This window comes from Mus musculus, chromosome 8 (assembly GCF_000001635.26).
Source record: "Mus musculus strain C57BL/6J chromosome 8, GRCm38.p6 C57BL/6J".
Classification (NCBI taxonomy): Eukaryota; Metazoa; Chordata; class Mammalia; order Rodentia; family Muridae; genus Mus; species Mus musculus.
The window spans coordinates 120653832-120675416 of record NC_000074.6 but is presented as its reverse complement, the minus strand read 5'-3'; the positions used below and the strand labels follow the sequence as shown (position 1 = coordinate 120675416).

The 21585-nt window shown below is 51.1% G+C and overlaps 3 protein-coding genes across 4 annotated transcripts in view; 2 read left to right on the top strand and 1 right to left on the bottom strand.

The window, feature by feature from the left end:
* Positions 1–1207: 1207 nt before the first annotated feature.
* On the bottom strand, positions 1208–7192 carry Cox4i1 (cytochrome c oxidase subunit 4I1). Of its 2 annotated transcripts, none has more exons than NM_009941.3 (5): positions 7062–7192; positions 6035–6108; positions 2525–2692; positions 2065–2196; positions 1208–1446 (listed from the first exon to the last, which is right to left on the bottom strand). In NM_009941.3, the coding sequence occupies exons 1-5, from the start codon at positions 7169–7171 to the stop codon at positions 1310–1312; spliced, it is 621 nt and encodes a 206-aa protein (NP_034071.2). In that variant the 5' UTR covers positions 7172–7192; the 3' UTR covers positions 1208–1309. The 2 variants fall into 2 exon arrangements, with proteins under 2 accessions (NP_034071.2, NP_001280488.1); NM_001293559.1 differs by having other exon boundaries at positions 7042–7097.
* An 82-nt stretch (positions 7193–7274) lies between these two features.
* Positions 7275–21585, top strand: part of Gm27021 (predicted gene, 27021) — a 59543-nt gene continuing 45232 nt past the window's right edge. Inside the window, 1 exon segment of the mRNA NM_001308449.1 lies at positions 7275–7660. Coding sequence (NP_001295378.1) covers positions 7439–7660 — 222 coding nt within the window. The 5' untranslated portion in view covers positions 7275–7438.
* Emc8 (ER membrane protein complex subunit 8) lies at positions 7330–21503 on the top strand. Its single transcript, NM_010926.6, has 5 exons — positions 7330–7660; positions 14557–14633; positions 16343–16412; positions 16795–16889; positions 17169–21503. The coding sequence occupies exons 1-5, from the start codon at positions 7439–7441 to the stop codon at positions 17326–17328; spliced, it is 624 nt and encodes a 207-aa protein (NP_035056.1). The 5' UTR covers positions 7330–7438; the 3' UTR covers positions 17329–21503.

Genomic DNA, 21585 nt, shown 5'->3' with positions numbered 1-21585 from the left:
GGCTGGTAGTCCTGGGTTCTATAAGCAAGCAAGTTGAGCAAGCCAGGGGAAGCAAGCCAGTAAGGAACATCCCTCCATGGCCTCTGCATCAGCTCCTGCTCCCTGTTCCAGTCCTGACTTCCTTTGGTGATGAACAGCAGTATGGAATTGTAAGCAGAATAAACCCTTTCTTCCCCAACTTGCTTCTTGGTCATGATGTTTGTGCAGGAATAGAAACCCTGACTAAGACACCACCCTAACAGGATTTTAAGACCATGTAAAAATGTCATAACCTACAATCTCTCAGACCACCATAGTAGTCAGTCTAGTTTCAATTTTTTTGCTTGTTTGTTTTTCAAGACAGGGTTTCCCTGTGCAGCCCTGGCTATCCCAGAACTCAGAGATCTGCCTGTCCTTGCCCCTGCCTCCCAAGCCCCATGCTGGAAGTAACCACTGCCTAACAGGTTCCATTTTTTTTAATTAGGTATTTTCCTCATTTACATTTTCAATGCTATCCCAAAGGTCCCCCATACCCACCCCCCCAATCCCCTACCCACCCACTCCCCCTTTTTGGCCCTGGCGTTCCCCTGTACTGGGGCATGTAAAGTTTGCAAGTCCAATGGGCCTCTCTTTGCAGTGATGGCCGACTAGGCCATCTTTTGATACATATGCAGCTAAAGACAAGAGCTCCCAGGTACTGGTTAGTTCATATTGTTGTTCCACCTATAGGGTTGCAGTTCCCTATAGCTCCTTGGGTAATTTCTCTAGCTCCTCCATTAGGGGCCGTGTGACCCATCCAATAGCTGACTGTGATCATCCACTTCTGTATTTGCTAGGCCCCGGCATAGTCTCACAAGAGAGAGCTATAACTGGGTCCTTTCAGCAAAATCTTGCTAGTGTATGCAATGGTGTCAGGTTCCATTTTTATACACTCTTCCTCAACAAGTTAAAACGCAAGTCCCCTACTCAGAATATATTTACCCATCACAGTGGGTAGTAACTTCTAAGTGACAGAAACTTCTGTCACGTAGCCTGGCGACCTGAACTTGACCACAGCAAAATGAAGGGCGAACACCAAGCCCCACATTGTTCCCTACACACGCACCTGACATCACACAGAGTAATGATGCAAAAACCTTAAACCCTCCTCACTTCCACTGTGAGAAACCTAGCCTCTCCGGAGACAGGTACCTTCATCTAGTGACTGCCAAAGAATGAACCACACAGACACCACGTAAACTGGTCTTTTATTAGCATGGACCATTGGATACGGCAGCTTCCAGCATGCCGAGGGAGTGAGGGAGGCAGGGAGCCGGCAGGCAGCGGGCTCTCACTTCTTCCACTCATTCTTGTCATAGTCCCACTTGGCGGAGAAGCCCTGAATGGGGTTGGCCTTCATGTCCAGCATTCGCTTGGTCTGCATGGCCACCCAGTCACGATCGAAAGTATGAGGGATGGGGCCATACACTGTGGAACAGAACAACTTGGTGAGGAAGGCTGCCCTGCCACCTGCCCAACCCCTCTCTCACACGGGCTTTAATCCAGGGCACTGTAACTCCTATCTCAGAACCTCCCTCGATTGTGAAAGGTCAGCAGGGAAATCCTACGGATTAAGCTGTCAGTGGCAGAGTCTGCAGGGTGGCCCAGCACACAGCTAGGGGTGCCACTCAGAGGGCTGGCATGTTAGTAGTCTGCAATCACACTCAGGAGGGGAGGGCCTGCTCGGAATGCAACACAACCTGACCCAGAGAGGATGCATGTCAGAGAGCAGGCAAGCGCAACAGTGTCCAAACACTATGGAAAAGGCCGACATCCCAGACTCCAGATGCTTGGGAACAGCCAGCCACGCAGCCAATGGGTCTCCTAGCTCACACTATGCAGTCCTCTGTGGACATGAGGCTTAATTAAGCTACAGAACACGATATTCTATACAAAGCAAACCATCTGGCCACAAAGGCACGCTGCAGCTCATAACTGTTGCCATGATCACAGCATCTCTATCTATGTGGGCTTGGAGGCCACATAAGACCCCAACAGCACCAAGAGCTATAGCTGTCCTGGGCCTACCTCACCCTCTGTACTTACCATAGCTCTTCTCCCAAATCAGAACGAGCGCAGTGAAGCCAATGAAGAACATGGCCATGCCCACAACTGTCTTCCATTCATTGGTGCCCCTGTTCATCTCGGCGAAGCTCTCGTTAAACTGGATGCGGTACACTGAATGAGACAGATGCAAGGTAAAGAATACCTACAGAGGGCTCAGCCCCTCCCTGAATAAACCCATCCCAGGGACTGCACAGGCTAGGCTAGAACACACAACTGTGCACACACCTGCACTCACACACCAGCATACATGGAAGGGGAAAATGAAGAGCTGTGAGCACAGCCCTCAGACACGAGGTCACATGACTGTGAGGTCACATGGCTCCCGTTTGGCCAAGCCAGCAGTATGGAATGGGTATCTAGAAGCCCAGCTGGGAGAGCTGACCCAGTGCAATCGCCTCCACACACTACTGAGTGTTTGTGCACCCCCTCTGATACCCACACTGAACTTTCTCATCCCTGGAAAGGCTGCTCCAGTCGGCCTTCTCCTTCTCCTTCAGCGCCTTCTGGCTGGCAGACAGCATCGTGACATGGGCCACATCAGGCAAGGGGTAGTCACGCCGATCAGCGTAAGTGGGGAAAGCATAGTCTTCACTCTTCACAACACTCCCTACAACACATTGGAGAGGCCTGAAACCCCGTGTGGACGGCAGTCTAGGCAGAAGGGCGGTGACGGTCAACGGTTAAGACGGAAGCCTGACCTAAGCAGCCCCTCGGTCACCAGGGGCAGGACCAGGGCTGAGGGTTGTTAGTCACACAAGCAACTGGACTAAATGGAGACCCAACCGCAGGGTCTCATACTCAGAACATAAAATTCAAAAAGGGAAAGGCGACTGTTGCAGAGTCTTGGTGGTCACCGTGACCCTGGCAGCCAAGGACTTACCAAGTGCCTACTGGTCACTGAGGCTAACTCTGGACATGTCTGGATGGCAGTGTCAGGAAACAAGTAAGCACCTGTACCCCCCCATGGGCTCACACTCTAAGTGAGAACTGAGCAGTACAGGAGGCTTGGGTCCCACTGGAGGAATGCACGTGTGTCAGGAAGCAGAGGGTGGCCCTCGAGACTCTGAGGGAAGACTGCTGTGCTCAACAAGCAGACTCACGGCAGGTTAGTTCTGTCTTCCTTCCCATGTTTCCCACTTAAAACACTCAAAACAGTCCAGTCAGCCCAAAGTGAGCAGTGGAGAGTGCCAGCCTGAGGGGAGGCTCCAGCTGCTCCATGGAACCATCACAGTGAGCGTGGCCTCACCAGGACAAAAGCTCAGGCCACAAGAACCCAAGCTGGATGGTGCCCCCAGGGCTTCCTGTTGCTAAAGCTCTAACTTGACCCGGCTGTCTGCAGGACAAAGCTTTGCAGAATGCTTTCCCCAGGTCATGTTGGTACACAATAGACAAAGCCTTGAGCAGTGCTGCGTGTGGTCCTTCTGTGTATTTACTTTGGTGCACAAAAAACCAGTGAGTCTCCATTCTTCTGCTCAACCCCACCCCAACAGACCCGCCGGGATTACTCTCCCACCTTAACCCTCAGCATCCCATAAAGTTGGCCCTGACAGCACACGCTGAACCCAAGCACCCGGCAGGCGGAAGCAGGAGGAGCTCAAGCTTGAGACCTGACTGAACAATCACAAAAACACTGTCCTAAAACTAGGAGACAATGATCAGAAAAAGAACGGCAGCTACTGAACTTTCCTACCAACACACACACACACACACACACACACACACACACACACACACACACACACACGCACGCACGCGCCCTCAACCCTATGCCTCTAGGCTAAAGGACTGCAGGCTATTGAGATAGATGTAAATTAGGGTGAGAATGTTCTAGAATCAATCAACTATGATAATGGCACATACCAGCAACTACACTGAAATAACGAGAAGTGACTTGAGTGACCCAATGTATCGTGTGAATTACAGCTCAGCTATCAGACTGCCATAAACTCTCATGGTCTCAGAGCATTGCAGCCATAAAGCACTACATTCTAGATCAAGAGTGGGTAAGTTGTTTTCTAGGCGCACTTGAGAGCTTTTGTGCCTCTTCCATGGGTCAGAGGAAAACAAAGGCTAAACCCTCCTCTTTTAAAAGGTCAGGGTCAGAGGTGCAGAGCCCACAGCCGGCTTCCTCGTAGCTGTGGCCACCTGTGCAGGACCACACTCAAATGTGCAGGGAGGTGACCTCACCTGAATGAGTGGCCTCATTAGGCAAGAACTGGCATCGTCCCCACCTGAAGCATGAGATACGTAGAAAGACGCCGACTGCTGAGGGCCACGTTGCACATGAAGACAAGTCCCAAGCAACCATCCCTGCTCCTGGGCCTAAGGGCTGTGGGTAAGGGGAGCTGGCAGGGTTACTTCCAAGTAGACCGGGTTGCAGAAACCTTCCCTACCTACCCAGGCATATGCCAGGCCTCAGTCACCCTTCTTGCCCTTAGTAAACCTCAACCTTTGGGGAAAATTTACAGAATAATAATAAAAGGGGGAAAAGCAAAGACTGCAATCACAAGATCACTTCTGTTCCCACCCCAGGCAAGCGCTGCCCGGGTTGTCAGATGTTAAGGCTCAGATCTCTTCTCAGTCACCTCACACCATGAATACCTCAACTGACAGCAGTGCCCCAGCAGGCTCCCAAAGCGCTCTAATACTGTGGGCACAGATGTCCACAGAGGACAACAAGGAGACTGCAGCTCCTTGTCCACTGGCCAGACTGCCAAAAAATGACAGCCAAGTCAGACAAAAACTGGTCTTGTCACAGATATCTGTGCTTGGAGATGGAGCATGTCTTTTCCGTGTTGGATAATAAAAGAGGGACTTCCCTTACCCAACACCCTTCTGTCTCAGCCTGCACCTATGGTGCCCCGGGGAGAGCAACAGGACACAGCACTCTCACTGCTGCAGAGCCTTAGGACACCAGCAGCTGGCCCATGGCTGAGGTGAAATCCACACAGCTCAGACTCAAGCCCAGCAGCCTCCCTTCGCTTCATGCTTCTGGGATGGCAACAGAAGCGGGCTTTATGCGTTTACAGAGGCTTGTGGCAGGAAAAGATTAAAGACAGACATGGCGCCAGACAGAGGGACAGAACTTTACAGGTGTGGTGTCCTGCCTTTAACCACAGCATTCACGAGGCACAGTCTGGAACCCTGTGGGTCCAAAGCCAGTCAGAGCTACACAGTGAGACTGAGAGGAAGGAGGGAAGGAAGAAGGGAGAGAGAAAAAAATGTAAGAAGAAAATAAAGCAAGCAAAGACCCAGACTAATAGGATTTATCCATGCTCCTTCAAGCAGGCAAACGCCCTGTTCAAATTCTCATCTCTCCCTAAAATCCCGGTAAGGCCAAGCTACCAGGCATCTTTGTTAAAAAAATCCCAGCACAGGACCTGAGACATAGGGGCAAAAAGACATTTAGTTTGCCTGTTTGAAAGTAAAAGTCGGGGGCTGGTGAGATGGCTCAGCAGGTAAGAGCACTGGCTGCTCTTCCAGAGGTCCTGAGTTCAAATCCCAGCAACCACCCGTAATGAGATCTGATGCCCTCTTCTGGTGTGTCTGAAGACAACTACAGTGTACTTATGTATAATAATAAATAAATCTTTGGACCAGAATGAGCGGGGTCTACCAGAGCGAGCAGGGTTGACCAGAGCGAGCAGAGGTCCTAAATTCAATTCCCAACAACCAGATGAAAGCTCACACCCATCTGTACAGCTACTGTGTGTACTCATATACATAAAATAAATAAGTAAATCTTTAAAAAAAAAAAAAAAAGAAAAAGAAAGTAAAAGTCCTGAGCCGGGCATGGCGGTGCACATCTTTAATCCCAGAACATGGGAGTCAGAGGCAGGTTAAGTCTCTGCGCTCCAAGGCAGCCAGAGCCATGCAGAGAAACCCTGTCATGAAAAACCAAAGGGAGGAGAAAGAAAAGGGCAGGGAAGGGAGTGAAAGTCCTGCTCACCATGTGCTCGAAGGCACACCGAAGTAGAAATGGCTCTCTTGCCAATCAGGCTCAGCGCTCTGGAAGCCAACATTCTGAAAGACAAAAAAAAACCCTTATACCTCTTAACAATGACAGCAAACACCTTTTAGCCAAAGTCTTTTTGCGGCAAAACATTAAGGAAGTAAATGCAACTTATCCCCCGAAATGTTAAATGTTTTTTTTTTTTTTTTTTGGTAATGATTTCATCAACTTTTTAAGGCACGGACTGGCCTGAAAGCTTCCACTATTACCTTCCTCTACCTCGTAAGAGCCGGCATTACAGGCCAGAGGCATGCCCCCAGGATCCGGTTTTTATTACTGATGCGAAGGCACAGGGTGAACTTCCTTACATCAAGCCAAGGGCTGTAATATACATGGCTTTGGCCAATGACTATAAATCCGGCTTCTTAAAAAATTAACTAGAAAGACAAAAATGACTGAAACTGCTAGAACTAGATATATAGATAGATAGATAGATAGATAGATAGATAGCACGGTAGCACACCTCCTGCGACTGAGTTTTATTTTAAAAATTGACTTGTACAGAGACTGCGAAGGGCAAGCGGGAGGAGGCCGCCCAGGCTCAGGCCCTGGCCCGCTTCCCGTTCCTGCGTCCCGCAGGCGACCTGGATGACCCTGTCACCCGCCCCAGCGACCCGAGCCCCACGCCTCACTGTAGCACAACCCCTGAGATTCGATCCCCGAGAAAGAACGTCCGAGCCCGGGAAAAAAAAAATCAACGCCCGGGGCGGCAGAAACCGTAGCGTGACGTCAGGGCTCAGGTCGCTGTCCCTCGGGCCTGGCACAGCGGGAACGCCCGGTGCCCGGCAGGCCGGAGCGGGGACCCGAGACAACAGACCCGCTCGGGGAAGCGGGCGCCCCAAGGTCACCGAGCCGCTCAAGTCCCGGGTCCGGGGGCGTCTCGGAGGCACCGCTCCCGGCCCCGGCGCTCCAGGTCCTCGGGCCCCCGACCGTGCCACCCTCACCCGCCGTCCAAGGCCGTCACCTGCCACCGCTGCCCAGGCGACCGCCGCGACCGCCCTCTACACCCTGGGGTGCTCGCGACCGGAAGAACGGGGCCCGCAACCGGAAGACCAAGACGGAGCCGCGAAGCATCGCGGGAATCAGGGAAGCCCCGCCCCAAGCCCGTCCGTTTCAGAGCGCGGGGCGGGGCGGGGCGGGGCGGCGCGGCTCGGGGCAGGGCGGGGCAGGACGAGGCGGGGCGGGGCGGTAACTGTCGCGAAAGGCCGAGCGGGTAGCAGCTGCTTTCCGGCAGACGTTTTCCGGCCGACCGGCTGAGGCGGGAGGCCGCGGCCGGAGGTGCGAGAGCGTCACGGCGTGCAGCGGAGGGTCGTGGCGGAGGACCGCGGTGCGTGGGTCGCGATGCCCGGCGTGAAGCTGACTACGCAGGCCTACTGCAAGATGGTGCTCCACGGCGCCAAGTACCCGCACTGCGCCGTCAACGGGCTCCTGGTGGCCGAGAGGCAGAGGCCGCGCAAGGAGCATCCTCCCGGAGCGGGCAGCCACACGCTCTTCGTGGACTGCATCCCGCTCTTCCACGGCACGCTGGCTCTGACGCCCATGCTGGAGGTGGCGCTCACCCTGGTAAGCTCGCGGTCGAGGCCGCGGCGCGGGGTTCCGGGCCGGGCGGAGTCGGGCGCCCTTCGCGGGACGCTGCGGCTGCTCCCGGGGAGCTCTCGAGGTTTTGTAAGATGACCGAGAAACTCGAATGTGTGGTGGACGTCCTTAAAACCAGCACTCGAGATGGGGAGGCAAGAGTTCGAGGCCAGCCTGGTCTACATTAGTGAGATCTGGGATAGGTAACGTTTAAAGTTTAAACTTAATGTGTTTGTGAGGCCACAAAGAAAAAAATGCCTATAGCATGTAAATCTCTAGTTTTACAGAGGTTTTTTTGTTTGTTTGTTTGTTTTTGTATTTTGTGGGTCCACTTGCCGATTTTTTTGCCCCAGACTTGCTGTTTTAGCAAGATTATAGGTTATAATACGGACTGCTGTTTCTGCGCTTGTAATCAAACTCGGTTTCTCTGCTTAAGAGACATTTGCAAGACCCGGAATTCTAACTCTGCGGTTTGCCTTTATAAAGCCCTGGACTGATATGGTCAGGCGCTGCTTACTACATCTTGGAAGCGCTCTCAGGTGCAGTCCTGACGCACCTGAGAAACAGATCAGACCCGTAACCACCCAGTCTCCCCACAGCCTCATTTACATCTCAGAATGAGCTCTGAAGTTAAAAATCTGAGCTGGCCTAGGAGGGAATGCTAATCCTGTCTCCCCCTCTCCCACCAAAATGACTGCATTGAATCGGAGACTTGCTTTGAATGTAGCCCCCCATGCTAGCCTGGCACTCCCAGCACTTCCTGCTCTAGATTCCTGAGAACTGGGATTACCGACGCGACTCGCATTCCTTGATTTCTGTTTCTTTTGTTTTCTGGGGGAGAGGGTTAGGGTTTCACTCTTGTGGCCTTGCCGAGTTTGGGACTCTTCTGTAGACCAGGCTGGCGTCCTACACACAGACCAGCCTGCCTCCATCTCCTGAGGCTAGGTCTAAAGGTGTGCACTACCACCACACCTTGCTCATCCATTATTTAATTTACATTAAAACACCAGAGGTAATTTCCAGCAAACTACAAGAGCCTACAGGCAAATCGGCACGTTTACTGGGCACATTTTGAATGTTTTTTAGATTCTTTCTGAGCAGGAGGAAGGTTTGCAGATGATACTTCGTTCCAGAAGAGAAGCGTGCTTTTAGTGCCTAAAGTGTCTCTTGAGAGTTCCTGTGGGTGATTCTGGCCACCGTCTAAGTTGTTCTGTTAGCAAGGGAGTTGCACCTGGCTGGGCCCTGCCTTCCACAGTAGGGCAGGCTTCTCAGGTTCTCTCCTGACTTGGTGGGGTGGATTGAACCCAGGGCTCAGTTAGACTTGGATTTGTAGAGGTCTGGCAAGCTCTGTGCTGAAGAGCTCCTAGCACCAGCTGATGGAGGAGCTGGAGAGATGGCTCAGTGGTTGGAGCACTGGTTGCTCTCCTAGAGGAACAGTCCTAACTAGGTCAGACACCTATAACCACCACTAACTCTGTCTCCAGACTCCCTCTTACGGCTTCTTGTGTGTACTGCACTCATGCCCATACTTATAGACCTGAACTTAAAACTAAAACAAGGGCCAAGGCAAAGTGGCCTTAAAGTTCAAGGCCATCCTGTTCCACACAGCTAGTTCCAGGACAGCCAGTGCTAATGACACCCTGTCTTGAAAAAAAAACAAAAAAAAAAACAAAAAAACCCACAAGGTAGTTTTTGTGTTTGGTTGGTTGGTTGGTTTTTCCCCTCCTTAAGAAAATTAGCTGGTCAAAGTTGGAGGGTTAGGATGGTCAGGGCATTCAAGTGTCAGGCCAGCCCAGCATCCCAGGCCATGTGACCTGCCTCAGGGCCTCCACATCTGAGACGGTCTGGCAGTTGACTGTCTTGGACTTTGTGCACCAGATGCTGTGACCACTCTCTTCCAATGCTGCCCTCCACTGTGTCCCTTTAACAGTGTGGAAACACTGAGTCCCCAGTGCTCAGTTTAACAGTTCTCAGGCCTGAGCTCCATTGTGATGAATTCCGATGCCTGTGGAGTGTCTCCCTCAGGCTCTTGTTGAACTTGTCCCTTCATCACCTGCCAGTCTCAGATGAGCTGCCTCCTGCAGCAGGTTGCAGGCTCCCCTTGAAGGACTGGGGTCTGACAGCATCTCTCTGGACAGTGCATCTGTCCCAGGATGTGACCCTGTGCCCATGGGAGCAGCAAAGTCCCTTAGAGCAGTATGCCTGCTGCTCCCTCCCTCCACCCCTCTGCTCATACTTCCTTGTCCTCCAGTCTGTCTCTTCCCAAACACACATAGTTCCCGGTACTACTGTTCCTCCTATACATGCCCCCTGCCCTGAATATTTTCCTCCACTTCCCCTGGGCTGTCTAACCAGCCTCCCCGGTGCCTGAGTTTTCTTCAATTTGTGTTATTTACTTTGCAACCTTGTATGCTGAAGGCCAGGAGGTCTCTGGGCTTAGAGCCTGCAGCTGTCAAAATGCAGGCTGTCGAAGTTTTAACAGCAACAGGCAGAACCCATGCAGTTACTTCAGTGAGGCCCCATCCTGGTGGCTCCCACTGCCAAGGAGCTCACACTGGAATGATTGCTGAACGTGGTAAAGACGAGCCAGCCACTTCTTAACATGTGCTCTGCCAAAGGACAGCATGAGACTCCTTTGAAGGGATTTCTATTATCATTTTCCATTAGACAAAAATCCTTGCATTTCCGGGTGCTTTTCATCTGTTTAAGTACTTACGCCTATTATTTATCCTCAAGCCCTTTGACGTAGGCAGTGAAGGAATTACTCTTAATAGCAAAAAACCATAAAAGGGTTGGTAGGGAAATTAGCGTAACCCTATTTCTCTAAGCCCTTTGTCTTTCCCCTGCCTTGGTTTTGGCAGCGGAGGTGGCTCTCTGCATTCTGCTCAGATGACTTTCTTACCATGATGTGGTTTCAGGCCAGTGTTCTTCCTGCTGTCTCCACTCCATGCCCCACAGCTGATGTCCCATCTGCCCTGGGTACTTCCCTCTCGTTAGCAGCCTCACTCCACCCCCAGCTTCTCTTTCAAGGAGAACTCTGGGCTGGCCTGAGAAGTAGCTCCTTGAAACTGTGAAGGCACGGCCTGCTTCTTGCTGCAGACAGGAGGTTTGACCAGGCAGGCGACCTCCACCTGGTGGTCGTGCAGGCTCAGGTGTGGTGTGCTCTTAGCTTTGCCTGGTCTCTGGCTAACGTGGAGTCACTTGAGATCCATGACGGTGCTTAGATACAATGTTAGCAGGCTTGCAGAGAAGGGCCCATCTGTGCAGTCTTAACAGGGTTGGCCCTGGCCCCTCGATAGCTCTCCAGTGTGACTGACCCAACAGCATAGAGGACATTGAGCAGAGGGAGCAGGTTCACATCCTGCTTTCTCCTCCTGTGAAGACGTGTCCGAGGTATGGTGTCTGTCTGAGGTTCACTTCTCTCCCTGTGGTCCTGGACAGCTATTTGCTATTCCTGTGCTGATCTTAATAAACTTCATGGTAGAGGTCTGGGTTTTCAGATAGCCATGCTGGGATGATGGCCATTAGCAGAGGTCAGCGTCTGGGTTGTGCTTTATCTTGGCCCACTTGGGAGGGGGCAGGTTACTGGACTGTGTGCTGCCACTGTAGGCCACCCAGCTTTTCATGGGGCTGTGAGGCCTCTGTATGCCTGTCTCTTCCCATCCTAATACCTCACTCTTCAGAGGCCACCTAACCCTAGTTGGTTTGTTAATTATTTAGGGCCTAGAGAGACGGCTCTGTGGTTAAGAACACTTGCTACTCTTCAGTAGACCGAGTTCACTTCCCAGCACCTGTGTCAGGTGAATCACAACAGTTTGCGACTCCAGTTCTAGGGAATCTGACACCTTTGGCCTCCACAGGTACCCGCGTTCCTGTACACACCTACACACAGACATATACATAATAAAAAATAATAAACCTTTAAAAATATTTCATGTGTATGAGTGTGCCTGTGTGTGTGTGTGTGTGTGTGTGTGTGTGTGTGTGTGTGTGTGTGTGTGTGGTTTGTGGAAGCCAGAATGCCAAATCCCTGGAGTCATATACAGTCATGAACCACCATGTGGGCGCTCTGTGAAAATATCCAGAACTCTAGAACTCTTAACCACTGCGTCATCTCACCAGCCCTCTTCCCCTGTTCTTAAAAGGTTTCTCTGCCTCTGAGTACGCAGGAGGGAGTCTGTTCCCTGGTTGATGGATAGGCCGTGTGCAGGTCCTTAAGCACCTATGAGTTGGGTGGGAGACAAAAACATACACACAGTGAAAATTTGTTTGAGTTCATAGAGCCAAGCCAGAGCTTTTATGGCCTGGTTTACTTTAAGCCTCCCCACAGAGTTCTGAAGTTCCAGGTCACAGCATTAAGGCCTCCACTGGAACTTGGTTGGGTGCCTGGGATGTTCACATAGGAATTTGTCCTCGGCAGACACAGGGAATGAAGTGTGTGTTGCATTTGTCACAGCAGTCAGCCTCATGCTCAGAGAACAATTTCAAGGTGGTATCGTGTTTGAATGAGGCAGATATAAGCCCTGGACCTTTTGGCTAAAGAGCCAGATTAAACTGTTCACTGAAGACTGATACTGTATGTTAGGGCATAAAATAGTGTTGTACCCCAATAGTAAACACAGCATAGCTGTGGTCAGCTGAACGTACTTCAAAAGATATTCACGGGCTGAGGGATTGTCCTCGATTCTCTGTATAGGACCAGAGTAAGCATGGGGCTCGTTAAACAAGTCAACAGGTAAGGAATGGTGACAGGAGTGGGTCAGGAGGGTGTAGGTAGCACAGACCCAAGAAAACAGGCTGGAAAGGAGGAACCCAGAATTTGTAGGAGGAACCAGCCTCATTTTTTTTTAAAGATTTATTTATTATTATATGTAAGTACACTGTAGCTGTCTTCAGACACTCCAGAAGAGGGAGTCAGATCTCATTACGGATGGTTGTGAGCCACCACGTGGTTGCTGGGATTTGAACTCTGGACCTTCAGAAGAGCAGTCGGGTGCTCTTACCCACTGAGCCATCTCACCAGCCCCGGAACCAGCCTCATTATAGACTGCTCTCACCTGTGAGAATGTTTTATGCCAGTGTGTTTGAGTGTCTTGTTTCAAAGAGCAGTAAATGGAAAATCGGCAGGCCCTGAGACGGGATCTGGCCAGAGGTGGGGTTGCCTGCAGCAAAGACAAGGTCAGCTTTGAGTTAAGGGAAAGGGGCTAAACCCAAAATTTAGAGTAAGGCCCTCTGATGGTGTGTGGGATAAGTTTGGGAAGGGAGAGAAACTTCTAGGTAGGGACATTTGTGGCACCTGTTCCCTTAAGAGGAGACGGCAGCACGTGGCTAGCTTTGCCGGGATTTGTGCAATGGAGCCATTATAAATATTTGGGGATGTAGCTCTAATCTTTTGGGTAGATGACCAGCATTTTTAGCTTGTTCAGTGAGCCCTGGTTTTGTCCCAATATGGTAACTCAGGGAGTTGTCAGGAATTTGGAAGTATTCTAGTCCACATGAGCCAGGGACGCAAAGACCTGCCTTTGTCTGTTTTTAGTCCTGAAGGAGACTGGGGTCTGAACCAGCGTGGGGATGGAGGCCAGGTTTTAAACACGGGCATTTTTGTGTTGTGTTTGTTTTTTAAGACTTCTGAGCCGGGCATGGTGGCACATGCCTTTAATCCCAGCACTCGAGAGGCAGAGGCAGGCGGATTTCTGAGTTCAAGGCCAGCCTGGTCTACAAAGTGAGTTCTAGGACAGCCAGGGCTATACAAAGAAACCCTGTCTTGAAAAACCAAAAAAAAAAAAAAAAAAAGACTTTTCTGGACCTGGCAGTGGTGCTAGCATACACCTTTAATCCCAGGAGCCAGGGGCAGGCAGATCTCTTGAGTTCATGATCAGCCTGTCTACAGAGTGAGTTCCAGGAAATCTAGAGTTGTACAGAGTAACCCTGTCTGAAAAAAAAAAAAAAAAGAAAGAAAGAGGGAAAGGGAAGAAAAGAAAAGAAAAAGACAGTAGTCTTGTATAGCTTAGGTACCCACAACTGTGGTGTCAGTGGGCTTCTGGCCACAAACTTAAGATCTTTCTGCATGAGTTCCCAAATACTAAAACCACACACAAATGCTACCTTGTCTAACTTGCATTGATAGGGTTTTGGTTTGGGCTTTAAGGTTTACTTTATTTTTGTGTGTGTCTGTCACAGGCAGGCATTAGACCTGCAGAAAGCTAGACTGGATGTGATAAGCCACAGAGCAGCTAATTTCTCAGTCTCCCGCTGCTCCTGTTTCCCCCACAGGACACAAGCATGCTGCACTGCAAAGTCTTGGGTGTCATTTGCACCCACCCCAGGTGCCTGTTTACGGTACTCCAACCCTGGCAGGTGTAACTAAGAATGTTAAAGCCCATTTCAAAGACTTCAGACAAGATGGAGGTCCTGTCTGGATCTGTTCTATCCACTATGCCTACTCAGACCTCTCTGAACGTTAGTTTTCCTTACTTGCAGAGGTTTGCTTTAAGTAAGGCATCTCCAACCTTCTGTGTATCTAAAATGCTAAGATGGCCTAAGTGTGCTCAGCATATTTGAGACAACAGTGTCACAGTGTGGAGAGCTTGGAACCAGTTTTAAGTGATCAGGATTTCTCAAGCTCCAGCATGCAATGCGCATTAAATAGTAAAGAATGCTTCCCTCAGATCCATTCCACACAGTGCTACTGCTCTGTGGTGTCGGCTGCTGTGCCCAGTGCAGCCTGCGTGGGAGGACTCTGCCTCTGGGCCCTGAACTCTTGAGTTCTCACTGACTGTAGTCAGAGGAAGAACTGTTGGATGTATGGGTTGTCCCGTTCGGGAGAGGGGTGCGCTGTCGCAGACCTGGTGCTGAGGTCCTTTTCCCATCTCTGTTCCTCTCAGATTGACTCGTGGTGCAAAGACAACAGCTATGTGATCGCTGGCTATTACCAAGCTAATGAGCGTGTGAAGGATGCCAGGTATGGGTTGCACACTGTGGGTAGAGGGTACAAAGCCACAAAGCTGTCACTGAGGTGATTTTGAGTTGGCAAAGCTTGTGCAGGTCGCCACCTCCTACACCCTGCTTTCTCAGGTGTGCAGGTGACCGGCCAGATGAGCAGCCAGGGTTTTTCCATGGCTCCTCTGTTGTGCAAGGAGAGAGCTCAAAAAGAGGAGGAGCAGCCACCAACCAAGTCTGCCTGTGTCCACCAGCCTGCTGCTTCCCACTCCAAACTAGAGGCTGTGGAAGGCAGGGTAACTTAACTCTTGAGTGAGTAAAGTGGTTTGGGGTCTGGAACTCTTAGGATGGGAGCCTATGGTGAAAGTGTGGTCTTTAATTTAGTACCTGAAGTAGCTCCAGGTTCCAGCGCCGACGATGCCCCCACCTCTGCTCTCTCCTGAGCAGGCTGAGCTCATGTCTGCTTCAGTCTGGGTCCCATGAATGTAGCCAAGGACACCTTCTGTCAGGGTGGCTTAAGGAGCTGTAGGGGAGCAGTTCCTGAAGGGGTGGGCCATGGATGAAACTCAGGAACTGTGTATAGGGACCAAGCCGGTGACAGCAGCCTCCATCCCTTAGCCCTCCAGGGCCAGCGAGGAAGAGCTGATAACGAAGGCCACCTCCAGAGGAGCAACATCCTTTGGCCACAGGACATGGGCAGCAGCCAGCCTGATAGGTCCCACGTCAGGGAAGGGAGGCCAGATCAGTCGTACTGATGTCCCTCTTCCATGCCCTCCGCTGTCCTCCAGAGGCTTCCTTTGGCTGCAGCCAGCTAGAAGCCAGGGGACAGCTGGAAAGTACCCACACAGTAAGTACTGGGGTTTTCTTGTGTGGTTAGATGGAGCCAACAGACCCCAGTGTACTTATGTAGCATGGGCGGTAGAATGGCCCACAGGCTCTCCTAGAAATGAAGCAGTGAGCTGGAGGTGCCCCACTACTGTCATGAGACTTGGGGGTTTTCAAGAGCTGTGCTGTCTCATTGAGTCAGTCAGGGCGCCTCTGGGACTACCCACACCTGTGAAAGCCCTGTGCGCAGGTCCCCCGGCTCTGCTGCCACCTCTTGTTCTCTGTGCCCTCTGGCCCTTGATTCTTCCTCTGTGTGGGTGACAAGTGCTTGCCCACCCTGCACAAAAACTGCTGTGGAGGTGACTGTGGATAACCAATTACTGAGCCAGGCGGGCCCTTCTGTCTCTCTGTGAGAGCCCTGTAGGAAGGGGGCAGGCTATAGCTGCAGAAGTTGCAGACCTCTACCCAGTAGCACAGCTGGGGAAGCTATGTTTGTCAATGTGAGGTGCCAATGTCATTGATCAAACAGTGTGACACCAAATTGAAAGCTCACAGCATAGGAAGATGTCCTAAAGAGTGACTTGATTTAAAAAGAGGATTCAATTATTAGGCCCTGGACCTCCTGTGACGGAGTTGCTATGGTTGGAGAGTGCAGCCTCAACTTCCAGCACAATCCACAGCCCAGCAGGTCATCAGCTGCCCTAGGCCGCACTCCAGGAAACATTGCCCTTTAGAAGATGCCCGAGGGTCCGCCCTGGCACTCACAACCCTGAGTCATCTCAGTGGAGCCGACACTCACCATCGCTTGGCCCCATCCCTCTTCCTAGTTGAGGTGGTGGTGAACTGTACTGACAGGGTCTGGTCAGCTCAGCTAGAGTATTGTAGCTCATAGGTCCTTCTCCACAGCCCAAACCAGGTGGCAGAAAAGGTGGCCTCCAGGATCGCAGAGGGCTTCGGTGATGCCGCACTCATCATGGTGAGTCTCGCCCTCCTATGGTGTGAGCTTCTCTGCTGGGGTTACCCCAGCTCCAGCAGTCCTGGCCTGCTCTCCTGAACACACTGAACCCAAAACCCTGGTGGTGGCCCAGTAAATACCAGGGCCACTGGGCAAAGCCAGTGTAGCCTGGGGGCTGGGAAGAAGGGCTGCATTGCACGGTCTGGGTATATAGTCTGAGAGTGAGGCGGGGTCTGGTTGGGGCACTCTGCTCAGCTTTGTAGAAAGGCGGGGAGCCCTCACACTCACCTTGCAACACAAGATTCCCTTGGTATGGGCATAGCTGTGCTGCTCGCATGGGAGCTAGGCAGGCCCTGCCCTTCTCAACACTGTACTCGTGCCTGTCACTGCCCTCCCTTCTCAGGTGGACAATGCCAAGTTCACGATGGACTGCGCAGCGCCCACGATCCACGTGTACGAGCAGCACGAGAACAGGTGGCGGTGCAGAGACCCACACCAGTGAGTGCAGCGCCGCCTTGGCCTGGGCACGGGCTCGGGCTCTGGGTGGTACACCGAGGTCTCTATGCACACCGAAGCACCATGGTCCTCCAGTGTTTGGTTTCTGGTCGCATGGATGCTTCAGCCATGTCCCTCTACTGTAGGTTCTAGAGTGCCCCGTTTGGAGGGACCTGTCCATTCATGAAAGTCCACATTCCTGAGTCTCCCAGCAACTGCTCTGTCCTTAGCAGCCTATTGGTCTTGGTAGGTATGAGGCTGACTTTCCTGTCTGTCCTGCAGCGACTACTGTGAAGATTGGCCGGAGGCACAGAGGATCTCAGCTTCACTCCTGGACAGCCGCTCCTACGAAACACTCGTGGATTTTGATAATCATCTGGACGACATTCGGAGCGACTGGACAAACCCGGAGATCAACAAAGCAGTTCTGCACCTGTGCTAGACAAGGACCACACTACAGCGAAGACGGAAGCATATTTTTACATTTATAGAGGAATAGTAGGTTAGCCGGAAGGGAAGCTGCAAGTGTGCCTTGGAGGGGGTGCGGTCGGCATCCTTCAGGGCGGGGCTGTGGAGAACTGTGGGTCGCCTAGGCTTTGGTTTCTTAGTCCTGTACTGCCCGATCCCGCCCGTCAGCTCTTTCTGCTTGTGCCAGGTCATTCCCATTAAACAGTTCTATCTAGCCTTTTGTAATCCTGAGAAGTGTACACGGTGTACCTTACTCTTTACTCTGGTGAGTGTGTGGGGCTTCTCAGCCTAAGCCCGCGCCAGGCATCCTGAAATACTGGGGCAGCCAGCATCTGAGCAGCCAAGCAGATGTGGGGCTGGAGCTGCACTACTTCACAGGCCGCACCGTGGGATTAGACAGCACTGTTGCCTGAGAAACCTCGCTGCACAGTGAGCACAGCACACTGGTGACAAGAGCAGAGGTCCCAAGAGAAGCCAAGGCCACGAACATTCCCAAAGCCAGTTCCTCCTGACTCCGCTACTCCACATCTTCAGAGTGAGAGCTGCTTTGTGTTTAAAATGGGGGGGAGGGGTGAGCTTAACCCCCCACGATGTCCCAAGCAGTGTCCTTGTTAGCTTGGATCATTTGACCATCTTAGGAAATAGCATGCAGGCTCTTTGGTACATTGTACATTGTCCTTTGTGAATGCTCTACAGGGAGAACCGTGCCATTTCTTGGGCTTCGTGAAGCTGCTAACAGCGTTCCCTGTGTTCTTACTAAGTGGGGAAGCCAGGGTCTCCTTAGTGAGTGGACTCTGAGTGTGCTTTCTGCCCTGTATTCGACATTTTGCTCTTGTCTTTTGTTTGCTGGTTGGCTTTTGTTGTTGTTTGGAGGAAGTGTTTAGTTTTGTTTGGTTAAGAATATCCCTTTATGATCGTGCTTGGCGTGGTGTTCACTAGGAAGGAGCCTGGCCTTGGCCAGGCAGTGGTCCCTCAGCCTTTGCTTCTTAAGTACGTTGATCCCCACCCCTCCAACACCCCTGAGCCTTCTAAACTGACTTCCTCTGTGTGGGAACACAGGACCTGTTCTGAAAAAAACTAACTTGTCAAAGCACTCTTGCCTAGCTTTGACTCCTGCCTTGTGTTCAGGGAGGCTGCTCTACAGTGTGGCTAGCAAGTGGTCCTAATGGAGCAGAACCCAGGGCCTCGCCCAGGAGAAACCACCTATACTCGGGCGGACCTTGTAACCTCTCTCCAGCACCTGCCCTTTGTCCTGGTTATATTTCTGTTGCTCTGATGAGGCACCAAAACTACTGTGGAGAGGGAATGGTTCATTTCACCTTATAACTCAGATGGAAGGGGAGGCGGCTGGAGGCAGGAACTGAAGCAGAGGTCACAGAGGGGCTGCTTACTGTCCTGATCTCCATGGCCTGTTCAGCCGGCTTCCTTATGTAACTCAGGACCACAGTCAAGGGCAACAGTTCCTTAATTGATAGTCCCTCTTCTTTGTGTCAAGTTGGCAAAAACTAACTAGCATTGTATTAGGGCTCTCAGACTGACAGAATGGGGAGAAGGGGATGACAGCATTTATTAGTCACAGGCTGTGGTCCAATTATCCCAGCAACAGCTGTCTCCCATTGGGTAGTCCAAGATTTCCCTGTTGAGTCTGCAAGTCCCTGTCTCAGCTGGTCTTAAGTATATGCACAGCGTATATGCACAGCGTGGGCTCCAGTGCAGTGGTGTTAGAGGGATGGAGTTGCCAGTGAGCAAGGGTGAGCAGGCATGGGTGAGCAGAAGGTGTGGCCAGGCTCAAGCTGGGGTTTTCCAACTCGGATCCAGTCAAGAAAAATCCCTCACAGGTGTGCCCAGCAGCTTGGGGTGTAGTTAGTTAATTCCATATAATGTAATATAGTGATTCCAAGTCGTACAGTCAAGTTAACGACCAAGAATAGCTATCACAGACGTCATTATTAAGCCATAGCCTTTCTTGTTTATCTCCCAACTTGCTTCTGGTCAGTGTTTAGCCCAACAATAGAAACTAAACTAGGACTTCATTAACAAGTGCGCATGCAGTACAAACTCAAATACAAACTTTTTAAACATTCCAAAAAACTAGGATTTTGAAGGTCAGGATTTTGAAGGTCCCACCATAAAGCAATAATGAAGAGAGAGACTGTCTAGCCAGCTTTAAAATCGCGGTGTCTGTGTATCACTTTAAAAACATTTAATGAGCTGGGTGGTGGTGGCGCATGCCTTTAATCCTAGCACTTGGGAGGCAGAGGCAGGTGAATTTCTGAGTTAGAGGTCAGCCTGGTCTACATAGTGAATTCCAGGACAGCCGGGGCTATACAGAGAAACCCTGTCTCGAAAAAACCGGGAAAAAAAAAAACCATTTAATGAATTTTCCACTTAATTTTTGTTTTGTAGCCTTGGCTGGTCTAGAACTTGGTGTGTAGACCAGGCCTCCTGGGCCTGGGATTCAAGCAGCTTTTCACTTCTAGGATTGCCTTTCATGATGGGGGCTAGAGAGCCGGCTCAGCGGTTGAGAGAGCTTGCTGCTCTTGCAAGGTCAAATTCCTGACTCCAACATGACAGCTCACAACTGTCTGAACCCTTCACTGGTACCAGGCACCATGGGGTGCACAGAGAGATACATGCAGGCAAAAACACCCATACACGAAGAATAAATCCAAGACTTTTTTTTTTTAATTGCCTTTAAGAATTAAGGCTACTAAGCCAGGCTTGGTGATACTTGCCTTTCATCTCGGCACTCTAGAAGCAGGGAGATGTTGTTCAGTTCGGCTTGGTCTACACAGTTCCAGGACAGCTGGGGTTATATAGAGAGACTCTGCTGATAAGTAAATATTTAAGGATACTAGCCAAGCATGGTGGCATATACCAATGATCCTAGCGCTCAGGCTGAGACAGTAGAATTGCCACAAGTGTGGCCAGCCTGGGCTACATTGAGTCCCAAGACAACCTGAGGCTAGAATGAGGACCTGTCTCAAAACAACAGGAAATAATACCAAAGGATACTAATATGGTAAGACAGGCAACAGCCTCTTCGGGAACCAAGTGGAGAGCTGCTTAGGAGAAGCTGATTTTGCTAATTTGTGTGGGGTACTTAGGGGTGTGTGGGGTGCTGACCAGCCTAAGTGTGTGTGCCTGGTGCCCGTGGATTAGAAAGCAGCTTGGAAGTCCTGGGAAAGTCTGTACGGCCAGCAGGATGGCCCAGCAGATGAAGCCACCTTAAGACCCACATGTGAGAGTGCACAGGTCCTCCACACGTGCACTGTGACGCACGGTTGATAAATAAATGTTATTTTTGAAAGCCTCTGTATAATCAACATCATGTATTCCAGGAGCTTATTTTTGATGTCTGGAGAAACCTGTTGTTTCTGTATGATACTTCCCACTTATCTCGGGTTAGGCGGGAAGCTCAATAGCAGGGGTCCGGCAAGCTCTAAGGCGAAGGCATGAATTAAGTGGCTTGGTGGGGGCAGGGTGTGAGAATATCTGTGGTGTGTGTTTTGGGGGGCCAGCTGTGAGAGTATCTGGTGTGTGAGTGTGGTTGTGGGGGAGGTTGTGGTGCTAGAGGTTGAACTAGGACCTCATATATGTTCAGTGAACACTATACCCTGTGATATATTCATCCTCAGGCATTGTGTGTGCTTGTGATCTCCTCAGCAAGACCTGTGTCGTCCATCACAGCTGTTTCTGAGAGCGTCCATCTCCGAGGCTCTCTGTTATCTGCCCCTGGGAGGGATCTGGGCAATTCTGAGTTGGATGCAATCTTGGACCCTCCTAGGTTCCCCAACTAGGCCCCTTAAGGGAAATGGCTTAGAAACCTGCCAACTGATGCCAACAGCCACACACACACCACAGCAGTCCAGAATGGGTTGGGTGAGCCCCATTTGCTACACTGTAGTTCTGTGGCCCAGGGCATGTTTCTGTCCACAACCCTCCAATAACACCCACTGGCAGGGCCATGCACAGCAAAGAACATGCTCACAGTGGGGGTATATTCAGGTGATACTGAGAAAGCTTTTAGATGCTAATTAACATCTAGAATGTATTGCTGGTTCGGTCAGATGCATTCTGAGGGCACCAGGCCATGACAATATGTATCGAAAGGCAAAGTGAATAAAACATTCAACTGCTGGCACAGCTACCTCCTCTCTGTGTTCATCCCTTCACCTGTCGTCTCCACTTAGAGATAGGGGAACCAAGGACGCCCAGCCCGCAGCAGTGA